This window comes from Ursus arctos, unplaced genomic scaffold (assembly GCF_023065955.2).
Source record: "Ursus arctos isolate Adak ecotype North America unplaced genomic scaffold, UrsArc2.0 scaffold_6, whole genome shotgun sequence".
NCBI lineage: Eukaryota > Metazoa > Chordata > Mammalia > Carnivora > Ursidae > Ursus > Ursus arctos.
The window spans coordinates 22,401,859-22,427,492 of NW_026623078.1; the positions used below are offsets into that span (position 1 = coordinate 22,401,859).

Sequence of the window (25,634 nt, forward strand, 5' to 3'; positions counted from 1 at the left end):
CGATCATTCTGGGAAAATCTCGACTTCTCATCCATAATGGCAATGAGAGATTTTTGCATAAGTACCTAAGGCCAGGAGGCTCTTAAATCACTTTGTGGATTAACTTTAATGTCCCCATGCCACCCACATAGTAATATCCATTCTCCACGTGGGCATCGCTCTACCATAGACATCTAGCCTGGTTAGCCAGCCAACACGGTTGTTTGCAAATGATGGCCCCCTTCAGGTAGTCTGAGTGAAACCTTTCCTCAGAAGAATGTTGCTTTTATGTTAAAGCATTTTTGTCATGATGCCTTGCAGCTGTTGGTTTCCTTTTTATAATACTCGCTTCCCACTGTGTAAATTTAGCACAAATGTGCATGCGTGTGTGTGTGTGTGTGTGTGTGTGTGTGTGTATTTCCAAGTGGACAACTCAATCAGTACAGTTTTCAGCCAAATACATTACTAGAAAAGCCCAGTTAATGTTTCTTGAACATAAGTTAAATTGATTATGTGCAACAATACTGCGTTGCTAGAATAGATCAAATGACCTCATCAAAAATGTTTGCGAAGGTGTCAAACTTATCCATGTTAAATTTCAAAATTTAACTGTGAAAAGCTCTCTAGCTAACCATCTGTTTATCTAGTTCCTCCTATACATAACCAAATTTCTTTCAAACAGGAACTCGTACATCGACAGAGTAAATGAGTCCAAATATTTGGCTTAATAGATTTTCACTTTAATGAATCAAATAAAATTAATCTTTCAACTGAAGTAAAGTTTACATTTGTCTGCTTGATCTACAATATTTTTGAAGGATATTCATAATATTTTGTACACTATCGAAAGCATATCTACTTTTATTTGTATTGCAAGCAGCTGGCCTGTGTATCTAATCGTAGAAATGTTTTTAATTAGGATATCATCTCAAAGTTTTACTGGATTTTGATTGTATTTATAAAAGGGATCAAAGCTTGTGAAAATACACTTCAGAAATATTTTAATTCATAGAAGTGTTAGGTAGCCATAATTCTATTGCATGCATTAAATTTGAGGGGAATGATTTGGCTTCAGATGATATTCTAAGTTCAGAAAGCCTAAATAAGCATTCTGAAAGGCTGTGTGATGAGAAGACTATTAAACAGAAAAACCAAAGCGCTTTGAGAAAAATGGGGAAGATTATTTACTAATGTTGGTTGGTAAAATTTGATGAATTATTGGGAGAATTAATATTTCAACACACCATCATTTCCCATTAGTCTCCTTTCTACCATATATGGTGAGTAGTATCCACAGAAAGCAAAAGAAGAGAACTGTTTTTACTGAAAATACCTACACTTGAAAAAGAAATATTTTGGTGATTAAAGTATCTCAATAATATTCAGCACTTGGATTTCACTAGCCAATTAATTCCTGAGAGCACTGAGTATTTATAAAGTTACAGTATCTTTTGCATAAAATGGCTAAAGTCCTGATTTAGAAATTAAGCTGTGGTTATTTTCTTCTTTCAAATTATGTATTTATGACAAATTAAGGAATTATATTTTATCATAAGTCCTTAGAATAAGAACTATATCTGCCTCTGTAAAAACTGTGTGTGTGTAAATATAACAAACTTCTATTTACAAATAACTAGCTTCCAGGATTGTGTCTGACAACTTTTAATGATCATAAATTTCCATCTCACGTTTTATAATAGTAATCAATTTATCACTGAAATAATTTTGGAGGCGCAAAATAAAGTGTCTCATACTTGAATATTTCATATTCAGCATTTAAGTATTATTGTCGTCCACCTCGTTATTCTCCTTTTTGCCAGGAGATGGCGCTGTGGGTTTTAAATCGCAGCGCTAAAATCCCAACGCCAAACCGAACGCTCTGCGGTGCTTCTTAATTGGTGGACACAAAGCAAGCCTTAAAATTGTTCACCTCTTTTTGTGCGAACAATTTTTCTTTTAAACAATGTTTTCCAACATTCGGTGAAGGTATGGTTCCAGGGAGGAAACGCGTGTAACACGAATACGTATATCAGCCCTCAGGGAGTGCAACTGAATGCAGGAATATGTCCCAAGTAACCAAGAAGGGAGTGAACTCTTCAGAAACTCTTCACTGGTCTTCCTCTATCTCCATCGGTATATCCCCTTGTTCTCTGGGGTCTCTGCGTGATAGGCAAGCGCCAAGTTTTTACTCTTGCCTTCCTGCGCCCCTCCCCTTAAAGAGTCCCCATAATCGGAAAGCCCCCGCGGGAGCCAAACGAGTCCTTCGTGGCGGGCCTGCGCGCCCTTGTGGGGCGCACAGTTGTGCTGAAAACCTGTTTCTCCTGGTTCCCTGAGGGTTTCTCTTCTATGCCTGTCCCGACAGTCTTGAGGGTCAAACCTCTTTTCTTTAGAATAAAGAGAAGGAAAAATTTCCCGAAACAACTTTAGATCAACAGGTTTCAAGTCTTCCACGGTCAAAGTCAAAGAATTGCCACGCACTTCTGAGCAATTGCAATATGCAGGGGCCCCTGGCGCGCTGCCAGGAGTGATCAGCTCCCACGGCCCCAGGACCCTCGCTGCCCTCTTCATTAGCCCGGCCAATCCCCAAGACACACGTGCAACCACCCTGTGGCTTTGCAAGTGAGCTGTGTAGGACCTGGCGCAGAGGGTGAGCAGTATCCACAAAAAGCAAACGACAAACGACAAAACGACGACCGGAAGGCTTGACTGGAGGAGCGGGATGGGCTTGAATCTTTCCGCCGCCGATTAGATCCAGCTTTCCCAAACGCTGCGAGGTGCAGGACGATCAGCCTCAGCTGTGCAGGCTTCCAGCCGACCCAAGTGCCACCAGACAGCATTGGGCAGGCGCAGGGCAGGGGTAGGCAAATGAATCTTCAAGGTCAGCGCGCCTCGGATGGGCGCTGGGGGCACGCCCTGCTTCCGCGCGTCGGCCACTGTCCCGGAGGGCTCGGGACGGCACTCCCCCGGCGACCTCCCTGGAGGGAGCCACGCTGGGTTCTCTGCGGTTCCGGCCACGTGCGACCTTCCAGGCGGGACTCCTCCAGGCCAGCGCAGCCCGGAGAGGGTTCCCATCACTCTCAAGGAAATTCGCTTTTCCAGAGCAGCTCCCAAGCGAAAGTTCATGTCATTCTTGCCAAACTTTGCTTTTACTTTTTAGAATGTTCTCTCTCACACACAGGACAATTTTCCCCTTTAGAAAACACACACAGATACCCAAATCCCAGTGTTCAGGGGGTTCTCCTAACTTTTTAATCTAGATAAGTAAACTGTTTATTAGGGCTATAGAAATAACAAAAACTCCTGGGTTTGCTCTTTAAAAGTAGATTAGATTGTGTTCTTTTCTTAGTTTCTTTAGGTTCCTATTTTAAATTTCAAGCAAATACTAATAAAGATGATCACTAAGAAGTTTAATTATGACCTAAAAAATTAGTTTGGTCTCCAATGCCCTAATTTCTCAGCGGTGATGGTTGCTGAATATTCTAGAATCCTTTCAAAGCTGTAGGTATGTTCCCTCCTGCTATAACAAAACTGTTTTCATCTTTGCACAACATGCTCTGGCGTCTGTAAGTGTGGTATCCACAGAGAATGCTCCCTGTCCGGATGTGCTGGGGACAATGAGCCTCGCAGCGCCAACTTGGGCAGCGCCGAGGGTGCCCTACTGGGTGTGGGTGGAGGACGCCCACCCGCCCTTCCAGCCCGCGGAGTGGCCTGGGCCGCCTGCACCCTGCTGCGGGTGGAGGAGACTGTCCCCCGTGTTTCCTGTCCCCCAAGTGCTTTGGTAACTCACAGTGACCGTCTCTGAAACTGCGCAGAGTCCGAGTCTTTAGCTTCCTAGGCAGCATTCTCGAGGGGTCATCTGTGGGTCAGGAGTTTTCGCCGCGGGCTCATTTCCTGCCCGTTCTTCCCGGGCAGCCAGAAGGTGTTTATTTTGGTTTGTTCACTGCTACCTTTCTAATTTGCTGGTTCCTTCCAGAGCCCCGGCCCTTTCCCAGCTTCTTGGCGGAATAAAGTTCAAGCACAGTTATCCAGTGCGCCTGCGGCCAGAGGGCACGAAGTGAGCAGCTTACACCAGTCCTCTGCGGGTAGAAACCAGGCGGCGGGATCCCACTTAAGCGAGGAGAGGGAGCCAGGCGGTGACTTAGGGTGGCGACGATTAAACCAGGTCACGAGACACCAGACAGATGTGTTCTCATTGCGTTGTAAGATAAATGCAGTGTTAAGTGCCTGACAACTTCCCAGAAGCAATCAGCAAAAGTTTACGAGTGCATAAACCTCAAAGACCATTCCCCGACGGTTGTTATAACGCCCACATTTAGAGCTTCTATAAATTCTCCCGCATTTCCCAAAGCTAAGTTTCCAGGGACTATTAAGCAGCCACCTCCTCCGGGGAGACCAGGGGGATTTTCTTGAACCACCAAAGAGAGAGGTTTTTGGCTCCTACGGAGTGAAATAAAGTTGCGCAAAAGTTTGTTCCACAAGTTTGGATGGCCAAGGAGAGCAGGGAGGTGGAAGAGAGGAGTGGAGGTGGGGTCGGGGAAGGGCCACGAGGTGCTTGCGCTCCGGTGCTGAGTTCTGCGGTAGCGGCGAAGGACCAGGGGCCGGCGAGGGTCCGAGGTCTAGCCAGGGCAGGCGGCGGCTTTGCCACCTTCGGTGGGGCTCCGGCTCGGCCATTTCGGCCCTGCGGGGCACGGCCCTGTTTGGCGGCCGGTAGCTAAGCCTGAGCTGCTACGGGACCCGGGCAAGCTCGATCCTTCGCCCATCTAGGGCCCACTGAAGGGCCATCAGGAATGCTGGCGTCGCGCGGAAAGTGCCGGCCCACTGGATAGGCAGGGTGGCTGGAGAAACCATGTCAGACATCCGGGGACGTGTCGCCAGTCTGGCCAGAGCCACGACGGTGCCAGCCTGAGTCCTTCGGTAAGTGGCCAGAGGACTTTGGTAAGTTACTGTCAGGCACACAGACTCACCTACGTTTATAGAGAACCTTTGTTTATGATCCCAGTGAAAACAAAGCTGCTAATTGAAAAACAATAACAGGAGCGTGTCTTTAGCTTCCTAAAGGGAGAGGTTAACAGCTGCGAGCGCCAGGGGAGGGAGAGTGGGAGGGAAGTGGTGAGCGAGAGGCCGCCCTGCACGTAAACGTGCTTTTAAGTCCCCAGTGAGACACGTGGGCCAGCTCAAGCGTTCCAGAACCAACGGCCTGGGTCGTAGGCTGGATAGCTTCCCGCAGCCCGCTAGCCTTTTCCCAATCTTTGGATTCCAGTAAATCCGAAGGCGCGAAAGTCACCGACGACTGCGTAGTATTTCTGTCCCCATGAGACTGAAACCCAGGCAATTATTTTGGAAAGATAGCGCTGAGCCCCTTTTCATTCTTTCCAGGTGAAAATGCAGACGCCCCTGTGTCGTCCTCACCCCTCCTTTATGAAATAAGGTGCCCAACGGTTCTGATATTACCATTGAAAAACAGGTTCTGTGGCGAACCTCATTTGTGAATCTATTACAGAGATTAATAGATTATTTCTCCTTTTTCAACTAATTCTCAGTGGGGAAATTTAACCATATGGTAAGGAGAGAATTAGAATTTCATCACATTAGAGCAAAATGTAATGAAAAGAGTCTAACACCTGGGGCCAACTCCGAAAGCCACAATTAAAAGGTTTTTAATGAAACCAGAGAAACCAAAAATTTCATAGGCTTCAGTAATTCTGCCACATAAGAAAGATTTATCGGAGGTGTTGGGAAATATTGTTTTTACTTGTGTCATGAGGATGAAAACCAGCCGCTAAATACCATTTGCTCCCAGCTCGAACTCAGGAGCGAGAGGACCGCGTGTACCATTTCCCAACCGGAAAGGAGCACTTGTTTTCACAGCTCTCCCCTTCCTAGCCCTGCAAGAACAACCGAGGCAGATCCAGAGGTCCCTGAACAGCTTCCTAGCTGTCGGTTATGTTTCCGGGTAAATAAATACGCACAAATGCCCCACTTGGTGTGTGAGAGGATTTGACTCCTGGTGGAGTTGGCCATTCTGAAACAACTGGATTTTAATCTTGAGGAAAGTTTGAGAAAGCAGTTTCTTCCCGTTCAGGAAATCGTATGCTTCATAATCACCATCACTGTCGCAGTTATTTGGAGACCAATGCAAAAGCACCCCTTCCTTTTTTTTTTTTTTTTTTTTAATCTAATGGGCTGCATAATCGAGTTGTTCTCCATTTTCCTTCCCCCCCCCCATCCGGATGGAAACGGGCAGTGGGCGTGCGGGTGGAAATAAGGCGGTGTGTTCAAGGGGGACGACTGCTTTGCTCTCTTCCTAGCCGAGAATCTTGGGTGAATTTTGGGCAAGCCAGCGGGACACTACTTCTCCCCTGAAACTCCCATCACCAAATCCAGATCAGAGTCATTCTACGAACAGGGGTGGAGTATAATTCTCGCCCGCAAGGGTAATTTAGCACAAGATGAGACAGCAGTGGCGAGGGAAGGGCAGTGGGGGTGGGGTGCAGCGGATGGGGGCGTCTGCTTTCCCCGGGACTCCCAGGCTTTGCCGCCGATCTACAATTTGCTGAAGGAGCAAAGAACATCCTCGGCTCTAAGTAGGGCTTTTAGTGTGCTCATTGATGAGTGAAAGTCGCCACACATGTCAAGCTAAAGGCAGTTGTTGGGTTACTAACAGGACCCAGCGCCTTGCAAACATATGCGCTAAGCTGTGTATACAGATGGCACGCAGAATAATGGAGCAGGCGCCTTTTATAAAGCTCTAGCTGCTGCCTGTCTTCAGACCTGGGAAATGAAACTATTCAGACTCGCGGCCAGATAGCGCCTGCGATTGTTTGTTACCGTTTTAATCCTATTAATTAAAACGTTAACCTGATTGGGTAGAAAGCGCTGTCCCAACAGGCGAGTCTTCTTCATAATAACCTACTCAGAGATAATGATGTAAAAGACTCCCCCGTCTGTGGCGGCGGCTGGTTGATGGGTCCGGAAATCTCTTGAAGGTGAATCCAAGCAAGATAAACGGTGCGGAGAGGCGGCGCGGGGCTGGGCTCAGAGCGGCGGCGGCAGCGGCGGCGGCTCCACTCCCTCCGCGCCCACCCTCCCACCATGCGGGGCCGCGGCCCATGGTGAGCCCCAGCAGCCAGCACCATCGGCTGGAGACGAAGAAGAAGAAGAAGAGGAGGCGGAGAGCGCGGGGGAAGGCGAAAAAGAAAAAGAAGGGGAGAGGGCTGCCAGCAGCACCGGGACCGACGCGCGCACCAGCCCAGGAGCCCGGCTCGGGCGCGTCTGCGGCGCCGCCTGACTCCCCAGCCGAGGCGGCGGCGGCCGGCGCGGCGGGCCGGGGCTGCGCGCCGGCGCCGGACCATGGAGCGCGGGCTGCACCTCGGCGCGGCCGCCGCGGGCGAAGACGACCTCTTTCTGCACAAGAGCCTGAGCGCCTCCACCGCCAAGCGCTTGGAGGTGGCTTTCCGCTCCACGCCCCCGGGCATGGACCTGTCCCTGGCGCCGCCGCCCCGGGAGCGCCCGGCGTCGTCGTCCTCATCGCCCCTGGGCTGCTTCGAGCCGGCTGACCCCGAGGGGGCAGGGCTGCTGCTGCCACCGCCTGGGGGAGGCGGTGGCGGCGCGGGAGGCGGCGGCGGCGGGGTGGGCGTCCCCGGGCTGCTGGTGGGCTCTGCCGGCGTTGGGGGCGACCCTAGCCTGAGCAGTCTGCCGGCTGGGGCCGCCCTGTGCCTCAAATACGGCGAGAGTGCGAGCCGGGGCTCGGTGGCCGAGAGCAGCGGCGGCGAGCAGAGCCCCGACGACGACAGCGACGGCCGCTGCGAGCTGGTGCTGCGGGCCGGAGGCGGCGACCCGCGGGCCTCCCCGGGCGCTGGAGGCGGCGGCGCCAAGGCGGCCGAGGGCTGCTCCAACGCCCACCTCCACGGCGGCGCCAGCGCCCCCCCGGGGGGCCCCAGCGGCGGCAGCGGCGGGGGTAGCAGCGGCGGCGGCGGCGGTGGCGGCGGCAGCAGCAGCAGCAAGAAATCCAAAGAGCAGAAGGCGCTGCGGCTCAACATCAACGCCCGGGAGCGCCGGCGGATGCACGACCTGAACGACGCGCTGGACGAGCTGCGCGCGGTCATCCCCTACGCGCACAGCCCCTCGGTGCGGAAGCTCTCCAAGATCGCCACGCTGCTGCTCGCCAAGAACTACATCCTCATGCAGGCGCAGGCCCTAGAGGAGATGCGGCGCCTCGTCGCCTACCTCAACCAGGGCCAGGCCATCTCGGCCGCCTCGCTGCCCAGCTCCGCGGCGGCGGCGGCGGCGGCCGCTGCCCTGCATCCCGCGCTCGGCGCCTACGAGCAGGCTGCCGGCTACCCGTTCAGCGCTGGGCTGCCCCCGGCCGCCTCCTGTCCGGAGAAGTGCGCCCTGTTTAACAGCGTCTCCTCCAGCCTCTGCAAACAGTGCACGGAGAAGCCTTAAACACCCCCCGGAAAACACAAGACCGACCCAAAAGCTAGAGGAAAGTGAAAAGCTGCCCCCCCACCCCTTTTATTTTGGTCCTCTCGTAGTTGTGAAACACTTGCAAAGCAAACAAAGCAGAGGCGAGAACTGAGGAGAAGTATCAGAGACAAACGGGACTTTTAGCCTTGACACCCCCAGAATCTCGGTCTTTGGGGTGGGGAGGGAGGGAGGAGGGAGGTGGAGTTGGGATGAAGTATGGATGTCTTTTTTTCTCAGAAAAGTGGCAACTTTGGCGGCAGCCTAGACCGCAAGGAAGCTTAAAAAAATAAGTTGGGAAGTAGTCGCTTGGTTATTAGCGTGGAGGGTATTTATTCAATGGCAAGATACTAATCCTACTAATAATTGTGAATTTGGCTAGTCCTGAGGGGCAGAGGAGGAGTCCGGGGTTGGGTGGCTTGTGGGACGGAATAGTCATTCAGACAAATCAGAAAGGGCACTTGAAAATAAATTTGATTCTGAGCCAGGAGAAAAACTTGAAATGTAGACTTATTTAAGTGGGGGAAAAAACCAGAAAGAGACACATTGCTATGAAAAGACTTGTATTTTTTGTTGTCTCTGAACTTTAATCCTGTGAAAATGCTCAAAAGTTTTGGCAAGAGTGATATAAAAAACTGACTGTGGCTGAAAGAATTGCATTTAAAAATATTTATGTGCACCTTGTTACTTTTCACTCTGCAATGATGTATTAACAATTCATGGTATTTATTTGTTATTCTTCAATGACCCTTCCACATCAACAATATTTATCATGTGTTAAGGTCATGGGTCTTATGTGCAGATTTTTTTAATGCCTCTAAAATTCTGTTTTATAGATTAACTTATACTGTGTGCCAAGTGTTTAAAAGGTTTATTTGCCAACAAGTATGAAGAGACATATTGATGTATCTGAGCTGCTTAGGTTTATCAAAGGTCACCTGGATATTTTCAGTTGCATCATCCCTGTATTTAAATTGAGCTTTAATAAATTGCTTCAGTCCAAAAATTACAGGACAGGTGTATTCTTAATTGATGAATGAATTGATCTCTTTTTTTGAAAGGGGACTCCTTTGCATTCTAAAAGGGAAAGACATCACAGCAATAGATCCTATAAGTAAGAACATGCTAAGCAAATATTTTTCCAGGCTGTGCTGTGCATTTTTAAAAGGTCTAATTTAATTGCTTTTAATATATATGTACATATATAAGTTATTTTAACTGTGGAGAATTATTTAAGTTAAAAGACTGGTTTGATTTGCCTATGGTGTGAAATCCTTTGTTATTTTTCTAAAAAAAAGAGAAAATTTAAAAAGAAAATAAAACTAAGGAAGAGCAAGAAGCTATTTACCCAAAGTGAGCTTTCAGTTTTAGTTTGCATGGCTGTTTGCCTGCCTTTCTAGCCTATGAAAATCAAGAAAACCTTTTTTAAAAATGGAGTCCTGCTATTTTCCACTCCTTGCAGATAAAACAAATGCAGTTTGTCAGGTTGGATGGCGAGTTGGGAGCTATGATGGATCAACTGGCGGGTTTTGGATGTGTAAAGAATGATATATATATGAAATAGGTCAATCAGACTATGACAGCTATGTACGACCATTTGTATGTGTATCTATGTCAGAAAGAATCTTTATTAAAATATTTTGATCAAACATTTTATTATGCTGTGCTTTGTGGAAGGAGCAATCACCTCTCTTCTGTGTTAGTCTTTGCTTGAAAAGTAACAAAAAAGAAAGGAGTTTCAGAGAAGGTGGAACTGAAGTTTTGGCAGGGATACACAATTAAGAGTAGCCCTAGTTCACTTGTTTACTTGTTAATAAGATGATGGCTGGGCCTGGTCATTGGAGGAGAGATAAATGGGGTCACTGGTGAGACCCAGAGGAGATCCAGAGTTCCTATCTGCTGGCATGAACTTTGAAGGCCATGCTGCCCCTGGAATTCTTGTTCCCACTTGTATGGCATTGTTAACCATTCCAGGGCCCATCAAAGAGGGTAAAGTTTTTTAAAGAGTTTTAATCAAAATTTGTATCTCCTACTGTCTGAAAGCCAAGGAAAAGAGATGGATTTGGATTCTCTGAGAATGGATTTTATTGTGGTTTTCCACTTTTTTTTGTAACAGGAGAATCAACCAGGCTTAATTATAAGTGTAAACAATGCCCAAAGAGATTTTCAAAACTTACTAGTGTGGCTTGTTAATGAGATTTTTAGGGACTATATGCGGATTGGGTTGAGAATTGATTCTATTAAAGAATGGCTGTAGAGGCTTGTATTTGGACCTGAATAATGTCTTCAAATATAGAAGGCTTGATTTTTCCTGGTGGAGGTTATAGAGATGGTGGTGGTGGTGGTGGTGGTGGTGACGGTGGTGGAGTCAGAGTGTTTCCTCTGTAGGCAGTGTGCCACATGCATTTTTGTCTGCATAGCCTCAGCTCATAATGATATCCCTAAATGACATCAAACTTAGTGGGGGGTGAGGGAGGATATTTTCTGCTCCACTTGCCATCAAAAAAGATTAATCAGAACCTGTAACTTTTCAGAAAACATAACAGCAAAGGGCCTTGAAGCTGGAGCCCTCCCAGTCAGGAAGTGGGGGCAGAGGGGGGGAACAGACCAGGGCAGCCCCCAGGCAGGAAGAGACCGTCTCTCAGCATTTACCAGACAAAGCCTGGGTGCGTCTAATTATGATTATTAAAACAATTTCCATGACGATGTCTAATATTATGTTAATTTGAAAACAACTGTGTATGAAAACTGTCGACTATAATACCTAAATTCATTTAATGAAACACATCGTTAAGGCAATTAAACCTCCTGGATGTGATTAAGAAACATAATTACGACACTGTTCTGCGCCATAATTGGGTGTCTTTAATCAAGGGGTAAAGTGATCAGCAACACAGCCATTAGTTTGTATTGTTGTGGCCCTGCTGTCCATCATTCTGATTAGGAATTAACCACAACCACCGTCAGCTGATTTTTTTCTTTTTGCATATTAACATTATAGGGGATACATGTGCGGCAAGATTTACTGCTGAATATTTCTCCTTATGAAGACGACCTCCTTGAAATACTTACTCTGTAACCTCTGTACTGCTCAACTATCATTAGAAATTGTACAAGAACAAAGCTTGAACTTCAGGAGAAAAAGAAATGCTCGTCCTTCTTTCACTCTTTAATTATTCAATCTCCAGTCTTACTCCTGAAAGAGACTTGGAATGGTTGGCGAAAGGAGAGCATGTTGAGAATAAGTTGAAATGTCAGACGAATATGCACAACTATTAAAAATAGGGTTAATAATATTTGTTTTCATGTTGGTCATTTCAGACAAATCAATTCTCTTTCCCAATCCAGGAGTTGGCCAGCGTCTGGTTCGAGGAATAAAGGTAGGACATCTGAAAGGATCGGGAGAGGTTTCCGCGATTTACTTAGGTGGCCCTCCATAGGGCCTCAAACTTTTCAAAGTTTCTTCAGCAGCAGCTTTTAGAGAAGGAAACCGATGGTGGGAGAAACAGTTCTTCCCCCATCGCGCAACACCCCCCCCGCCCCCCCCCCCCCCCCGGCGCCGTGTCCTTCCTGAGATTTGAGTCCTGAATTGCCGCCCTCTCTGGAAAGTTGGCCCATACGCTTGTGGGCCCCAGATGTGCCTCCAGTCTGGAGCATGCACGTCGGGCCCCAGGAGCTGAGCACCAGGAGCATCCGTGTGGTCTCGCGAAGTGTCCTGTGGCCCGAGCAGACAGGCTGGCCCGGAGGCTCTGCACACCCGACTGCCCGAGCACCCGGGCCGCCTCGGAGCCTGCGCCGCACGCACAGCCCCTCAGGGAGCTTTTCGCGAGCCACCCCGCCCGGAGGCATCCTGCTCCTCCTGACTGTTGGGGAACACAAAGTAGGCAAATGAGGCGGAGCGAGGACCCTGGGTCCCACTTGGCCTTCTATTCCGCCGGTTTCCTTCTCTAATTTCTCTCTAATTTCAATTGTCTTCTCTAAATTCTAATTCCTGCTTAGGTCCCCTCTCCAGTTTGTCACTAGGCACCTACAGAAGCGTCGGGGCTCTTCGTGGACTCCTACAGGACAAGCACATAATCATCTCCGGAGATCTTGCTAGTTACCCCTGGTGTCCGCTCCCCACCCTCTGTGTGTGTGTGTGTGTGTGTGTGTGTGTGTGTGTGTGTGTGTGTGTGTGTGTGTGCGCGCGCGCGCGCGCGCGCCCACCCGCTCGCGCGCGCACTCTGTGATACATCGTTCACTCTCCGCAGCTGGGCATCCCCCCAAGATCCTGTGTTGGGCTTAAATTCTTCTCCCTTCTATCCCACCCACCACCCATCCTTACTGCCGACAGCTCACCAGGGAGGGCCCAGGCTCACAGGTTTCCCTTCTCCACGCGCTCTTGGTCTCGGACTCTGGAACCGAACCTTTCCACGCGCCCCGGACCCTGAGATTGCCCCAGCATGAGTGGCACTGACTTTTCCAATGTAATGACTTATGAAAGATATAATCATGTGTTAAATTGAATCCTCCGTTTAACTGTTAATGGTGTGCTCTGGGCACATTTACGTATTAGATGCTATGGTAACTAATTACCACTAGGAAAAAGGATAATACACTTCCCAGACTTTGAAAAATAATGATGAGAGTTCACTTCCCGGCTCGCGGCACAGTGTGGCGGCTCTGCCGGGTGGAGCGACAGAGTGAGTGGAGACCCAAAACTGTGCTCTTAGAAGGCAGGAGGTAATGAATCCTGGTCAGAGGAGTCTCGTAGCAGAACCTTTAATGAAACTGTGCTTCAGTTGGGAAAGTGGTGGTGGGGGGTCGGGGGGTACCAAATACACAGCAGTGCCTCTAAACAAAATTAAATTGCAAGACGTAAACCTCAGAAACATAAATAAGTTTTCTTTTAATTAAAATGCAGGCCAGATTAAATTATCCACGTGCCAAGCAACTTTACATCAATTAACAGTTTTTTGTTGTGTGGGCAAAATAAATGAGCCCGTCTCCTGCGCGCTCTGCATTGGCGCTTATAACTCAGATGCCCCCGGATTTGCCAAGCCAATGAGGTGCAGGTTGATTTAAATTTGCCCTTTTAAATCAGACATTGGACACAGTAGATGGAAGGGAGGGTGGGAGGGAGGGAACCAGGAGACAATAACTTCAGAGCAAAAACAACTCTCAGGGTTAAGAGTCCTTTTCTTCCCATTGGATCTCTGGCTCTTCTGATCCACTGATATGGGATTACTAGAACCGGGTTCTGCAGGTTGTACTGAATAACCAGGTGTCTGTTTTGCCCCAAGGCCAGGGCAAATGTTTGTACTGGGGATCTGGGAGAGCAGGAGACGGGAAGGGGCAGCTTTCCAGCCAGCCTAAGGTTGCAGACAGAACGGCCACAATCCAGGTACCCACCGCGCTGCTCTGCTCGCGCTGCGCCCTGGGAGGGACTCGGTATCCGCAGCCCTAGAGCACCCCTTCTCCTACTGCTTCCCTTGGATTGGGTTCCCGGCCCCTCCTGAGGGAGCAAAAACATCCAACTTCCAAGTTTCTTGGCACAAAAAGCGAAGTTCAGGGGCTCTGCCTCAAACTCTCTTTCTAGATGTGGCAGTAGGATCGAGTTGTCCCCAGCGCCCCCACGGCAGGTGGGTTCACGTCCAGATGCTAGGCTTGTCAGGAACACCCCCACAGCCGTGTGAAACCCAGGAATTCTGCGAAAACGCCCTAGTTTTAAACCTCAAAGAGCTCTTTGCTTCCCAGCAAAGCTGGGGAATTCTTTGCTCGCTTTCCTAGGTTTAATTTGGGTTAAATTCTACCATCTTTTCTATATTACTCGTCTTAACACGATTCAGGAGATTTCTGGACTATTACAAAATTACCAGGTACCCCTGAGTGTGTGTGCATGTGTGTGTGACTTTTCTTTCTTTCCCTTCCCCTGTGTTCTCTAATTCGGGCAACACAGAAATACAGATTAGAAACTTTAAGAGAAGTGACTGGGCTGGGAAGGTTAGACTGCAAAGGGAAAGAGGATTTTGCAGCCCCCCCCCCATATATAATATAATAGACAAGTAAGCCTCCAGGATGCTTGGATGGGGAGTTAGCTTTAATTATGCACACTGTGATATCATTCTCCTTACCAGCTTGGGAAAGAGTTAATTCTTTCCCAAAGAGCATAGTTGCCCTTGTCTTCTCAACCTGATTCAGAGATGCAATAAAATATGAAGCAAATTTATGATCTGTTTCAAGCATTTTATTGCTGTATTTTTAAATTCATATATGCACATATAAGAACTATGATCTGTGAATAATTTGAAATGCTATAGTAGAATGATACATTTTAGATAAAACATAACCATATCTTTATATAATTGTCTCAGATTAAAATAAAAAAGAAAAATAGATTTCTAATGTGGACCAAACTGAAAAACTAATGACAGCCATAAACTGCTAACCAACCATAAATTAACATCTTCATCAAATGCTAAAATGGTATCAGTGGTTATATAAAGCAATTATTATTTCTCCTTATAAGTTTTAGAATAAAGTTCAGGGATATTTAAAGGATCCATTATTTACGAATGCTTCACAATCTTAAAGATTTCACATTTTATTAGGAGGATGGTTGCAACTCAAATCTGCTGTGTTAATAGAGATGTTTAGAGATGAGAATTTAGATTTAAACATAAAAATGTTTCATGGCCTAAGCTCATTTTATGCATTTATTCTGCTCTGGAAATTACTGAAGAACTTGGTAGAAGGATTTCTTTGTTAAATATCTTCATCTACTCTCTGAAAAGAGAAGACAAATAATACCTTATTATAATGGGAGAGACCCAGATTATCTACCTAACTGGTTAAAACATTAAATCATGCTCTGTCTATTCAAGTAAGTACAACTACATTTGCCATGTACAGCTTCTCTGCAGCGGCATGGCCAAAATTCTGGTGTCAGGCTGAGCCTGTGCCCTCCATCTGAGACGGCCACGAAAAGAAACGATTTTCCAAACCAGGCCTCCACAGAAACATGAAGAGCCATGGAAGGGGAAAGGAAAGCTATCGCTTGAATGTCCCATGTATCAGGAATCGGGGTCAAGGAGTATTTTACTTTAATTTTTTTTTTTTTTTGAGAAGCAGCAGGCATATATATCTTTAAAGTATAGGTTTTTCAAGACAGTGAAATTAAGTAAAATCCAGAATTACAGAACAAAGTAAGCTCTTTTTAAAATGTAGAAAAAGAAATGTTTTCCGAAAACCACACTTCCTTGGATTGTAGAGATCTGCCCAGCATACCCAATCAAATGATCTCTGCCACCCAGTTGTTGTTTACAGCAGGTTGCCCTACAGGGTAGTTATTGTGGACGAACATCTCCAAAGTTCAGGGATTAACTAAGGTCCTCAACTGGCTAAGTCCTGGGAACACTCTTATAGTTTAACTTTTTGCAAACATTGTTCAGTCTGAGGACTTTCTTCTGTAGAAATGAATGCTATTTTATAGCTTTTGGGTAAATCTAAAATTAGTTCAAAATAAAAAGTTTAAGAAATGGATACTTAATTTCAAAACACAGGGACGGTACTTTCTGTATACTTTAAGATTCATTTTTAAAAAATCCAAAAGTGATTTCAAATACTTAAAAAAATTCCATTTAAAGAATAAAACAAAGACATTTGTAAAACTTTAAATATATTGGAGAGTACTTAGAAGTTGTGAAATAAAAGTATATTTCGTTTAAACATTAAGCATAAAAGATAAAAGAATTTACTAAAAAATTTGGGTTGTCAGATAATAATGATATGTATTTTATGTTAATTGTAATGGCTTGTTCTTAGAAATAAATATTATATTCCAGAAAATGTTCTCTTGTAAACAAATAAAAATCTCAAACTAATACATGCTTTATAAGTGTTTGAATTTGATTCAATGATGAATCATTAGATATTCATACCTTTACCTGTTATATACCTGGTATTAGAGTATAGTTACCTTTACCTCTAGTTTCTTCCATAGGCACAAAATGTTATAAGGGAAATAAAATGCTTCATGAGTCTATCTCTAAACATTTACTTTCTGTGTCTGCAATATATCATATCTCTCCTTATAAAAATGAATATATTTAGGAATTGAGAACATAAACTATGCCTCAAATAATTAACAATAAACTATATCAAACCCACTTAAAATTATTCAGCATAACCCCTGAGTATTTTTTCTATCCAGCTCTATCCCGAATAGAAAATGCATATCATTACTCACACGATCACGGCTAATTCCAGACAATTAAAAATAATTTTTTTTTTAGTTCACTCAATAAATGTTTTTCAGAGTAAAACTGAAAGCAGAGATCATTATTTTATAGATTGCCCACTTAATGGCATGATTTATCCCAGCTGTTAACACTGAGCTGACTCGTCGAAACACACAGGAACACCTTTAGAGTCTGAGAGAAGTTCCTGTAAAATGTTCATGACTCCCGGAGTGTTTCTTAGAGAAGCCAAGTGTCCAGTGAAATGCTGGATGTAGTTACTGCAGGAGCCACATTCAATCCTCATCAACACCATTCTGTGGTGCTTGCTTTATCTACAGTTTGGATTTCAGCTTTATGAATAAATAGAATACTGTCCAAGCATTATTCAGCTTCATTCATGATCTGTGCTAAGTGAGCTGCAGAAGACAAAGACCACATCTAATGGGATCTCTCTTCCATTTTTTGTTCTCTCACATCTCTCCGCAGAAAGACTGCAATTATGAAGAACTGTGGTCTAGCAAGGTCGGCCTGGTTCAAATAAACTTATTAAAAAACTTATTAGTCCCTGATATGTCTTGGGTCTGTTTTTATTATTTCCTACATACATAGCTAAGTTAAATATATTGAAAAATACTCTGAGTGTAACAATGAATGTACTTTTAGGGAGGGTATCAGAATATAAGAACGTGTGTGTGTGTGTGTGTGTGTGTGTGTGTGTGTTTGGGGTGTGTGTGGGGGAAGACAGGGATGTGAGGATATTCAGACAGCAAAATTATCCTCCAAATAACTTGCTATTTTGAACCAAATCTCCTGTCACCGGAACATGTTCCTAGTAGGGAAATACACACAGTCATTCACCTGTGCTTTAAAAGTTGATTTATTGAATTATTGTTGTAAATAAAAGATAATTAAATAGGTTTACAAAGGATTTTCATTTCTTACCTAATGTCTTTTTAAGATTTGCTTCCTCACAAATCCACATATATATCATTTTAAAATCAAAAGGTAATATTAAACAAACAATTCAGAACAACAGCTTTTTATAATATACGGCACTCCTCTGACTAAAAAATATTTTTAAACGTGTTGCCAAATTATCTCCTATTTAAAATTGTGCAATAGAGTTTTTCACAAATCAAATTTATCTTACTCAACAAAAGTATTATAAACAAAATAAAGGTTTAAGCTCAGAAGTCCAAACATCATTGATCACCGAATTTAGATTAACACTATGAAGAAGACTAAGTAATAATTGCTTTAGAGAAATAGTAGCGAGTTTTATGTGATTGCTCATTATAATTTAAAATAATGCTACAGGGAATGTAATCTTGGCTTGCTAACTTTTTCTTAATTGAGTATGTGAATATGAATACCTAATAATGCAGTTCAAGTAAATAATAGTTTGCAATATTGTGAATTTAATAGGTTAAAAACAGTGCACATTCTAAGGGCATATAATTCTTCTTTTATAATTACTGACATTCTTTAATGCTAAGATCAAAACCTAAATAATTTTTGTGCTTTGATCTTTGAAATTGGTTTTAAGATTCCACTGTTAAATTAGAAGACATTTACAGGAAATGCTACCCAAATTATTTTTTTATGAGAAAAGAAACAGAAATCATCATGTAGATTTTGAGTTGTGACCCCATTACCTTAGACGTGTGACCCCACACTTAATGATAAAATGAAGGAGATATAATTAAGTAGTGCCAGGAAAACCAAAAGAAGGCGGATGAATGTTCCCATGCAGGTTGCTTAGTAGCATGCCTTATTTAGTGGTAAACAGCTTTTTTTTTTTTTTTAAATGTCTTCAAAGCATTTAGTTTTTGCTACTGAATGCTTCATTACTATTGGTCATTGATATAAAACAATATTATTATTCATTTCCTTTAATTTGAAACTTAGGGGAGGCTGTAAAAATGAAAAGATGGGTTTTTATGATATGTAAAATAAAGTTTTTAAGAGATTTTAGAGCCTCACCTCAGTAAGGTTTGGTTTGGCTATTTTTGTCATACAATCACAATACCCGATGTATATGTTTTATTGTATGTAATTATGCACATAGTAATTTCTCATTATAGAACACCACTTCGGAGTCAGTGATGGAAGGCTAGATCTAGTGGTAAATCAGAATTTTAAAACTGTTTTAAAGAGATGAATTTATTACTTCCAAGGACACTTAAAATAAATTAGTTGTGTATGTGTTGTTTTCCTAATAAATTGTGCATTCTGGAAGAGGGGTAATCCAGCACCTAGCAACGTATCTAGAACAGAGGCAATGCTCAATAAATGTTTGATTGAATTAATGCATAATGAACTATGTAACGACTAAAAAATTATTCCCCTTAACAAATACCTAAGAACAGTTTTTAAAAGGCACAACCTTGTTAAAGTATCTCCTTTACAACTTTATGTTTGCACATTGCATTACACTTTTCAAAATGAATTCACATATCTTACTATGTTTAATCCTCATCAGGAACCCTCATGTCAAAAAGGCCTTATTATTTTTATTTTGTAAATAAGGAATTGAAGCAACGAGAGGCAAAACGACTGGTCGATGATAACAAACTAGTCATATCATAGCTGGAATCCATGTCTTTTAACTTATTTCTCCATGACATTTTTTATTCATAAACATGCTTTCATGACTAGATCTAAGACTCTCTTGTTTTGGTTCTACTGTCCATTCCTTTTATATAATATTTTCTCAACTCTTTTGTTTATTCTTATTTTCTATTCAAAATTCCTGTCCACACTTCTAATTATGAGTTAGGCAGAAATTAGGATTGAATAATCTCCTATGGTCTCTCTACTGTAACATCGCAAAAGTGTACTACTGAGACAAAGGTAAGAACATGGCGGCTTCTACTTCAGGTCATATGGTGGACTAGACGTCCTCCTAGTATAGCAAGAATGGGCTATGCTTTGTGGCAGGCAGAAGATAAAGCCTAGGGCCCGAGTTGGGCGTGTGTGTGTGAAATCCAAGACTGCCACACAAAGCCAAGAACTTGCAAAGGGAACAACCTTAGTAGGTGACCTAGAAAGAAACCTTGCTCCACAGAGCAAGACTGGGAGTAGACTCCCCTCTCTCAGCGACGGTGAAGGAAAAAACAAAACAAAACAAAATAAAACAGAACAAAACAAAACAAAAAGTCTCTCCCATCTATCCTAATTGTAGGGCCATTTTATAGCTGATTTAAGGCCAGAACCCATGTTACCTATGTATCTCCCACCCTCTATCCCCTCTCAAGCTGCAAACTTAAAGTGATGTGCATTTGATAATAACGTCAGCAGTCAGACAAAAGAAACTCAACTTCTCCCCGGAGGAATGAGTTTAAAACTTACGTCTTAAAAAATTTCCAGAGATAAAATTCCAAGGAACATGGGCTCAATAAATAAGCCATACTGAGTAAGAGTTAAACAAACAAACTATAGAATCAGACCCACAAAACACTAATGATTTAGAAATATCAGATGCATAATATAAAATAAGTTTCTTAATATACTTGAAGAAATGGAAGAGGATATTGAGCATATGATGAAGGAAAAAAGCATCAAAAATGACAGGCAGGGGGCACCTGGGTGGCTCAGTCGGTTAAGCATCCGCCTTTGGCTCAGATCATGGTCCCAGGGTCCTGGGATGAAGCCCCATGTCAGGCTCCTGGATCGGCTGGGAGCCTGCTTCTCCCTCTCCTCGCTGCTAGTGCTCTCTCTCTCACCCTCTCTCTCTCTCAAATAAATAAATAAAATCTTAAAAAAAAAAAATGACCAAGCAGATATGAAGAACAAAAGAGAGTTCTCAAACTGAAAATGTAATCACTGAACTTAGCAAATTCAGTGGGATCAGAAACACTGAAAGCTGACAAGTTGGCAGCTTTCCTGGCTCAAAATCAACCCACAGAAGGGAGAGGGTCGTAAGGACCTGAGGATAGAACATAACAAATCTAGAACATCTCAGGGGGAGCGAAGGCAGTCATAGACTGCGTGTGTGTGTGTGTGTGTGTATGCACACATGTGCACGCTACAGGGGTTGAGGACAGTGTTTGTGGCAGCCCAGGGTAGAGGATGGTGGACACGGCAGTGGGAGGATAGGTAGGGGAGGAGACTGTAGTTCTTGCTTAGGCTTCTCCCCCTAATTAAATATCCAATGGATACAGTTTCCATTATGGGGTGAAGATATCATTAAAACATGGTGGGTGCTTGTTGTGGCATAGCAGTTAGAAACAACAGATTAAATATATATGTATATATGTATATATATATATATATATATAAGTAATATGTATGTATCTTTTAAAACATGGAGCTTAATAAGAAAGTTAAGAAGGATCTCATATATAGAAAATAAGTTTATGCAAATTAACATGCACATAGGTAATATGTTTTATAAAAATATATACTTATGAAAAGATAAATATCAAACACATTAAGATGTTTGCCTATGATGGGGAGGAGTATAATGGCGAAGATTAGGGATAAGATAGAATAAGTAGATAAAGCCAGAGGGGCCTTGCCTGGACAAATCATAATCATGTACCATGAACTAAAAAGCATAAGGAGTATGATTACTCAATCCTATGAAGTTAAATAAAAAGAAAGAAACAAACTCCATGGATGAGATAAAGAGCAGGTCATGGTATAGAGACTAAACTGACAGTGAGATCTAAACAAATTACCTAGAATGTAAAATAGAGGTAGAAAATATGGGAAGGAAAGGTCCAACAACATGGGGTGTAGAGTGAGAGGATCTAATAGGGTCTGGGAGAGGTACGACTCCGAGGTTCTGGCGAAGAATATTTCCTACCTGATGAAAGACACACATTCTCAGACTCAAGAAGCATGGTGACATGCAAGTGTGATAAACAGAGACTAAGAACATCAAAGACAAAAAGAACACGTTGGCCCTATCAGAAAGAAGAGGCAGACTGCCCTCTGAAGAGTTAAACTAATGGCTAACCTCTTGATAGCAACAATGGAAGCCGTAAGAACACGTAGTCCCTTCAGAGTGCTGGGAGGAAATAGATTTGTGCGCACAGCAAAATCATCTTTCAAGAACAAGGGCAAAACAAAGACATCTCCAACCAACCAAAACCAGTTTAGACGGCAGAGCCTCATGAAGAAATGTTTAGAGCCTGTACTTCAAGAAGGAGACTATACATGCTAGACCACCTGTTTATTATTATTGTAAGTATTTTATAATATTACTTTAAAAATCAATTTCCTTTTTAAAAACAATAGCACGATGCTGAAATCATAGACGTTCCAGTCCACGCAACACAAATTAAGTGAATTTTATTACCTGCTTTTCCTATTTAAATACAGTTGCACCCTTTAGGTCAGACGCCAAATAATCACCAGGTAAGCTGAAATTAGAAAGCTTTGAATCACGGACACAATGCTGCACTGTGGCATAAAAAGTTATATTGCATTACATAATGGTGTAACTCAAAAGAATACACATAAACTCCAAGTCCAAAAGGTGATGTGTCAAGAACAAATACCGCGATCTGGTTTCTCAGTTTATCTAAATGGAAGAATTTAGGAAAGAGTTCACTGTAATACTGGTATAACCCTCAGAGTTTGCACTAAAACCAAATCCTACCATAAATCCTGTCATGATTTTAACATTTGCTCTTAACAACAAACCTAATACTAGCGTCTCGGGAAAATGCTGAATATATAATAGGTTTTGTGTGTTCTTATACGCTAAATCTTCTCAGCATCTAACTTAAAATGAGTGGTCTTACATAACAAGAAATTTTGTTGCATTGAGCCATAGTATACAAGAATATACATAGTAATAAAGAACACTTATGGATGATTAAATATTGAAGTGAAGCTGGAGCATTTAATCTACTGCAAAACTCATTTAAGGCAAACGTACCCAGGCGATATAGACATTATTGATATTACACTTGAAGGGAACATTTTCATCCAGTTTATCTCATGAAAATTTAATTTCCTTCTTCTCTGAGAATTTTGAATTTGTTAGACTGTGTCCATTTCCAGCACAAATTTCCACTAGTACATAAACTGTGATTTTACATATTAGAAAAGAATCTGAGTGACTTAAAAAAAAAATCCCACGGTGCCAAATTTATTGTGGTACATTTACCATGATGAGCAAAAATCACAATATGTAGAAAAACATAAAAAAGCTATTTTGAGTTTATCATTATGCTGATTTTGATGTCTATTTTCATGTCGACATCCTATTTTAGTTTATGATGGGTTTTGTGACCAAGTACGAACTGGATTGATCACAGGTCAAATATAAATTATCACTTTTTAAACAAACAAGGCGATTATATTTGCAGAAATTCAAAACAAATAGATGAGCCGAGGACATTTAGGTTAGTTCAGATAGATTTCTTCTCTTTCTTTCTCGCTTCTCTAAGATTTTACTTTGTACTTAAATAAAACATCTGAAGCTGGATGCTGAATACCAAACAAAAGGCGACTGTAGTTTGCTTCCATAGGGTTATCATCAATTATTTCTAAATCAAAATAAGTTAAAAGTACAACCAATAATTGCTTTACTTCAACAATTGCCAAAAATCGGCCTGGACATTTGCTGGCTCCGAATCCAAACGGCAGTAGGTAATACTTCAGCTTTTTCCCGTTTTTGAAAAAGGCGGTTTTCTTCTTACCGTCTTCTACAAAACGATCAAATCTAAACTCCTGTGGAGAAGAGACAAGGAGTGTTAAAGTGCAAAATTTACATGAAATAGTTGGAGGTCAGGTCCAGGAACTCTCTAGGTCTGTCTGAAAAGGCTCCTTTTAATCCTGCAAATGCCAGAGAGTAAAACTTGACTGGGTGCAAATTATGGATGAACTTTCAAACAAACTCAAATGCTAGTAGGAAATGACTTCTCCCTTATCAGAGTGAAATGCATATACCTATATGGCTCTTTTTCCTAATTTGCATCTCTCTCTTATGCTGAGTTTCCTACGTAGATATAGTCTCTGTATTTTTGTTCCCTAAGATGGTCCCACTTAGTGGACTGATTATGGGTACAAGGTAAGGGTTCCTGCACGGCCACCACTGTTACTGTGGGAAAGTGACTTCTATTGGCCACCGGAGCTGCCTGATAAGCTTTCTCTACTCCTTCTTCATCAGTTCCCAATGGATGAGGACTTCAACCTAAGATTCAGTGCTTACACTTGGGTTAAATAGAGATAAAATGAAATTTGAATTTCACATGAAGCACCAGAGAGGAACTAAGCCACAAAATCCCTCTTGCTTGTTTTTTTGATGTTGTACTGAATTTCTCCTAGCGTGGTGCTATTACAATGCACCCTCTTTGGGCTAACTCTAGGGTGGCACGTATTTCCGGTATGTTTTCATAAATAAGTTACATTAATTGTTACAGAAAATTATGGAACTGGTTTACCTAGGGTGTTTAGCCTGGAATTAATTTACTCTCACTTGAGTTTCTGAGAAGAAACTGAGTGACCTTATTTCAGCCCATGGTGAATTAAGCCATTGATTAAATTAATGCACGTGGCATGCATGAAAATGACCAAGTATTTCCTATACTTGGTGCTCATTAGCATTAGACCTGCTCAGCACACAGCTCTGATATGAACTACATGAAGTCAGAGGCAAGGAAGCAGGTCAGATTGAAAGCATTTCATGTTACAGCGAAAGCCCTACAATAGGCGGACAGATTCTGAATCCATCACAAATGATCTAATTTTCTCACTCAATATGAATGCCATCAAGATAATTTCCTTTAAAAGTACTGGGCTTGTCTTCTTTTACCTAGATACCTATTTTGATAAATAGTCATGGTTGGAAAGCACACTTTTGGTGGTGTCAATTCCCCTCCAACTTGCAAGTTGGTGCCATCATAATGGCCAAAGTAATCTGCATGAGAACACAAGCATTCCCCCTGCCCCAGACAGTTCTGGAATGTATCTGAATAGGATCTAACCAGTGCTAACCTGTCCCTCCCTATAGTAACGCACTAGGACACTCTTGTTGACATGCACTTTGCTCCTGGAGATAGAGTACAATATGGTACTCCCTCCTGATGACCTTTTTCCATGACTGGGGCCCAAGTCTGCTTGCCTGAGTTTAGGACTGCTGCTTCCTCCTTCTCACTGACCAACCTGAGGAGAGAACACTCCACAGGAGCTCCTCACCTAGCCAAGTCAGTTCAAGTTAACGGACTCATGAAATGATTTGTTGGAGAAAGATCTCACTATAGCCACACTATTTAAGCCAGGAAATACAAAAGGAGAACTTGACTTGGGTTATGACTTCATAGTGTCCTGACTTCATAAATCAGCCAACCATTGCTTTACTTCACGGCTCTCCTGTTCTTCTTTGTGAAAGTGAATGTGCTGCTCTCTAAGAGGCTGGTGGGATAAATGCATGATTCTCCCCCATCCCAGTGACCTGCAGGTAGTGTTCATATCCAATTCCCTCAAATTTCTACTCAGTCAGGGGCGCCTGGGTGGCTCAGTCATTCAGTGGCTGCCTTTGGCTCAGGTCATGACCCCCAGGGCCCTAGGATTGAGCCCCGCGTGATCAGCAGGGAGCCTGCTTCTCGCTCTCCCTCTGCTGCTCCCCCTGCTTGTGCTCCCTCTCTCACTCTCTCTGTCACATAAATAAATAAAACCTTTAAGAAAACCAAACCAAACCAAACAAAAAATTCTGCTCAATCAGCAATGTCACTCCTCTAGTTTTCCACCTCCTTCTATTCCATTTCCTCATTGTAAACATCCTAGAAATTCCTACTAGTTGTTTCTATTATGCAACAAGAACAGGAAAGGCCAACTTCTTTTGCGCTGTTACTACCATGAAGCTCAAAGGGCACGTGGGCCTAAATGTATTTTTGAGTTAAAATTTACTTTCAGTTTGTTTTCCATGGTCAGTGTATGCAGACCTGGAGCAGAAACCAGTATCAGGACAGGCCTGTGGCAGAGGCTACGGAGGTGGTCTGGTTTTTGCCAAGAAGA

General features: G+C 43.2%; 2 protein-coding genes across 4 annotated transcripts in view; one reads left to right on the forward strand and one right to left on the reverse strand.

The window, feature by feature from the left end:
* The first annotated feature begins 7,329 nt into the window (after window positions 1-7,329).
* Window positions 7,330-8,658, forward strand: BHLHE22 (basic helix-loop-helix family member e22). The gene has a single exon (XM_026516512.4). The coding sequence runs from the start codon at window positions 7,330-7,332 to the stop codon at window positions 8,422-8,424; it is 1,095 nt and encodes a 364-aa protein (XP_026372297.2). The 3' UTR covers window positions 8,425-8,658.
* An 8,862-nt stretch (window positions 8,659-17,520) lies between these two features.
* LOC113268059 (cytochrome P450 7B1) overlaps window positions 17,521-25,634 on the reverse strand; it is a 168,400-nt gene continuing 160,286 nt past the window's right edge. For 2 of the 3 annotated variants that reach the window (XM_026516417.4, XM_057307883.1), the window contains exon 6: window positions 17,521-23,348. In XM_026516417.4, coding sequence (XP_026372202.2) covers window positions 23,061-23,348 — 288 coding nt within the window. In that variant the 3' untranslated portion in view covers window positions 17,521-23,060. The remainder of the gene's footprint in view (window positions 23,349-25,634) is intronic. The other variant, XM_026516420.4, reaches the window with a different exon arrangement.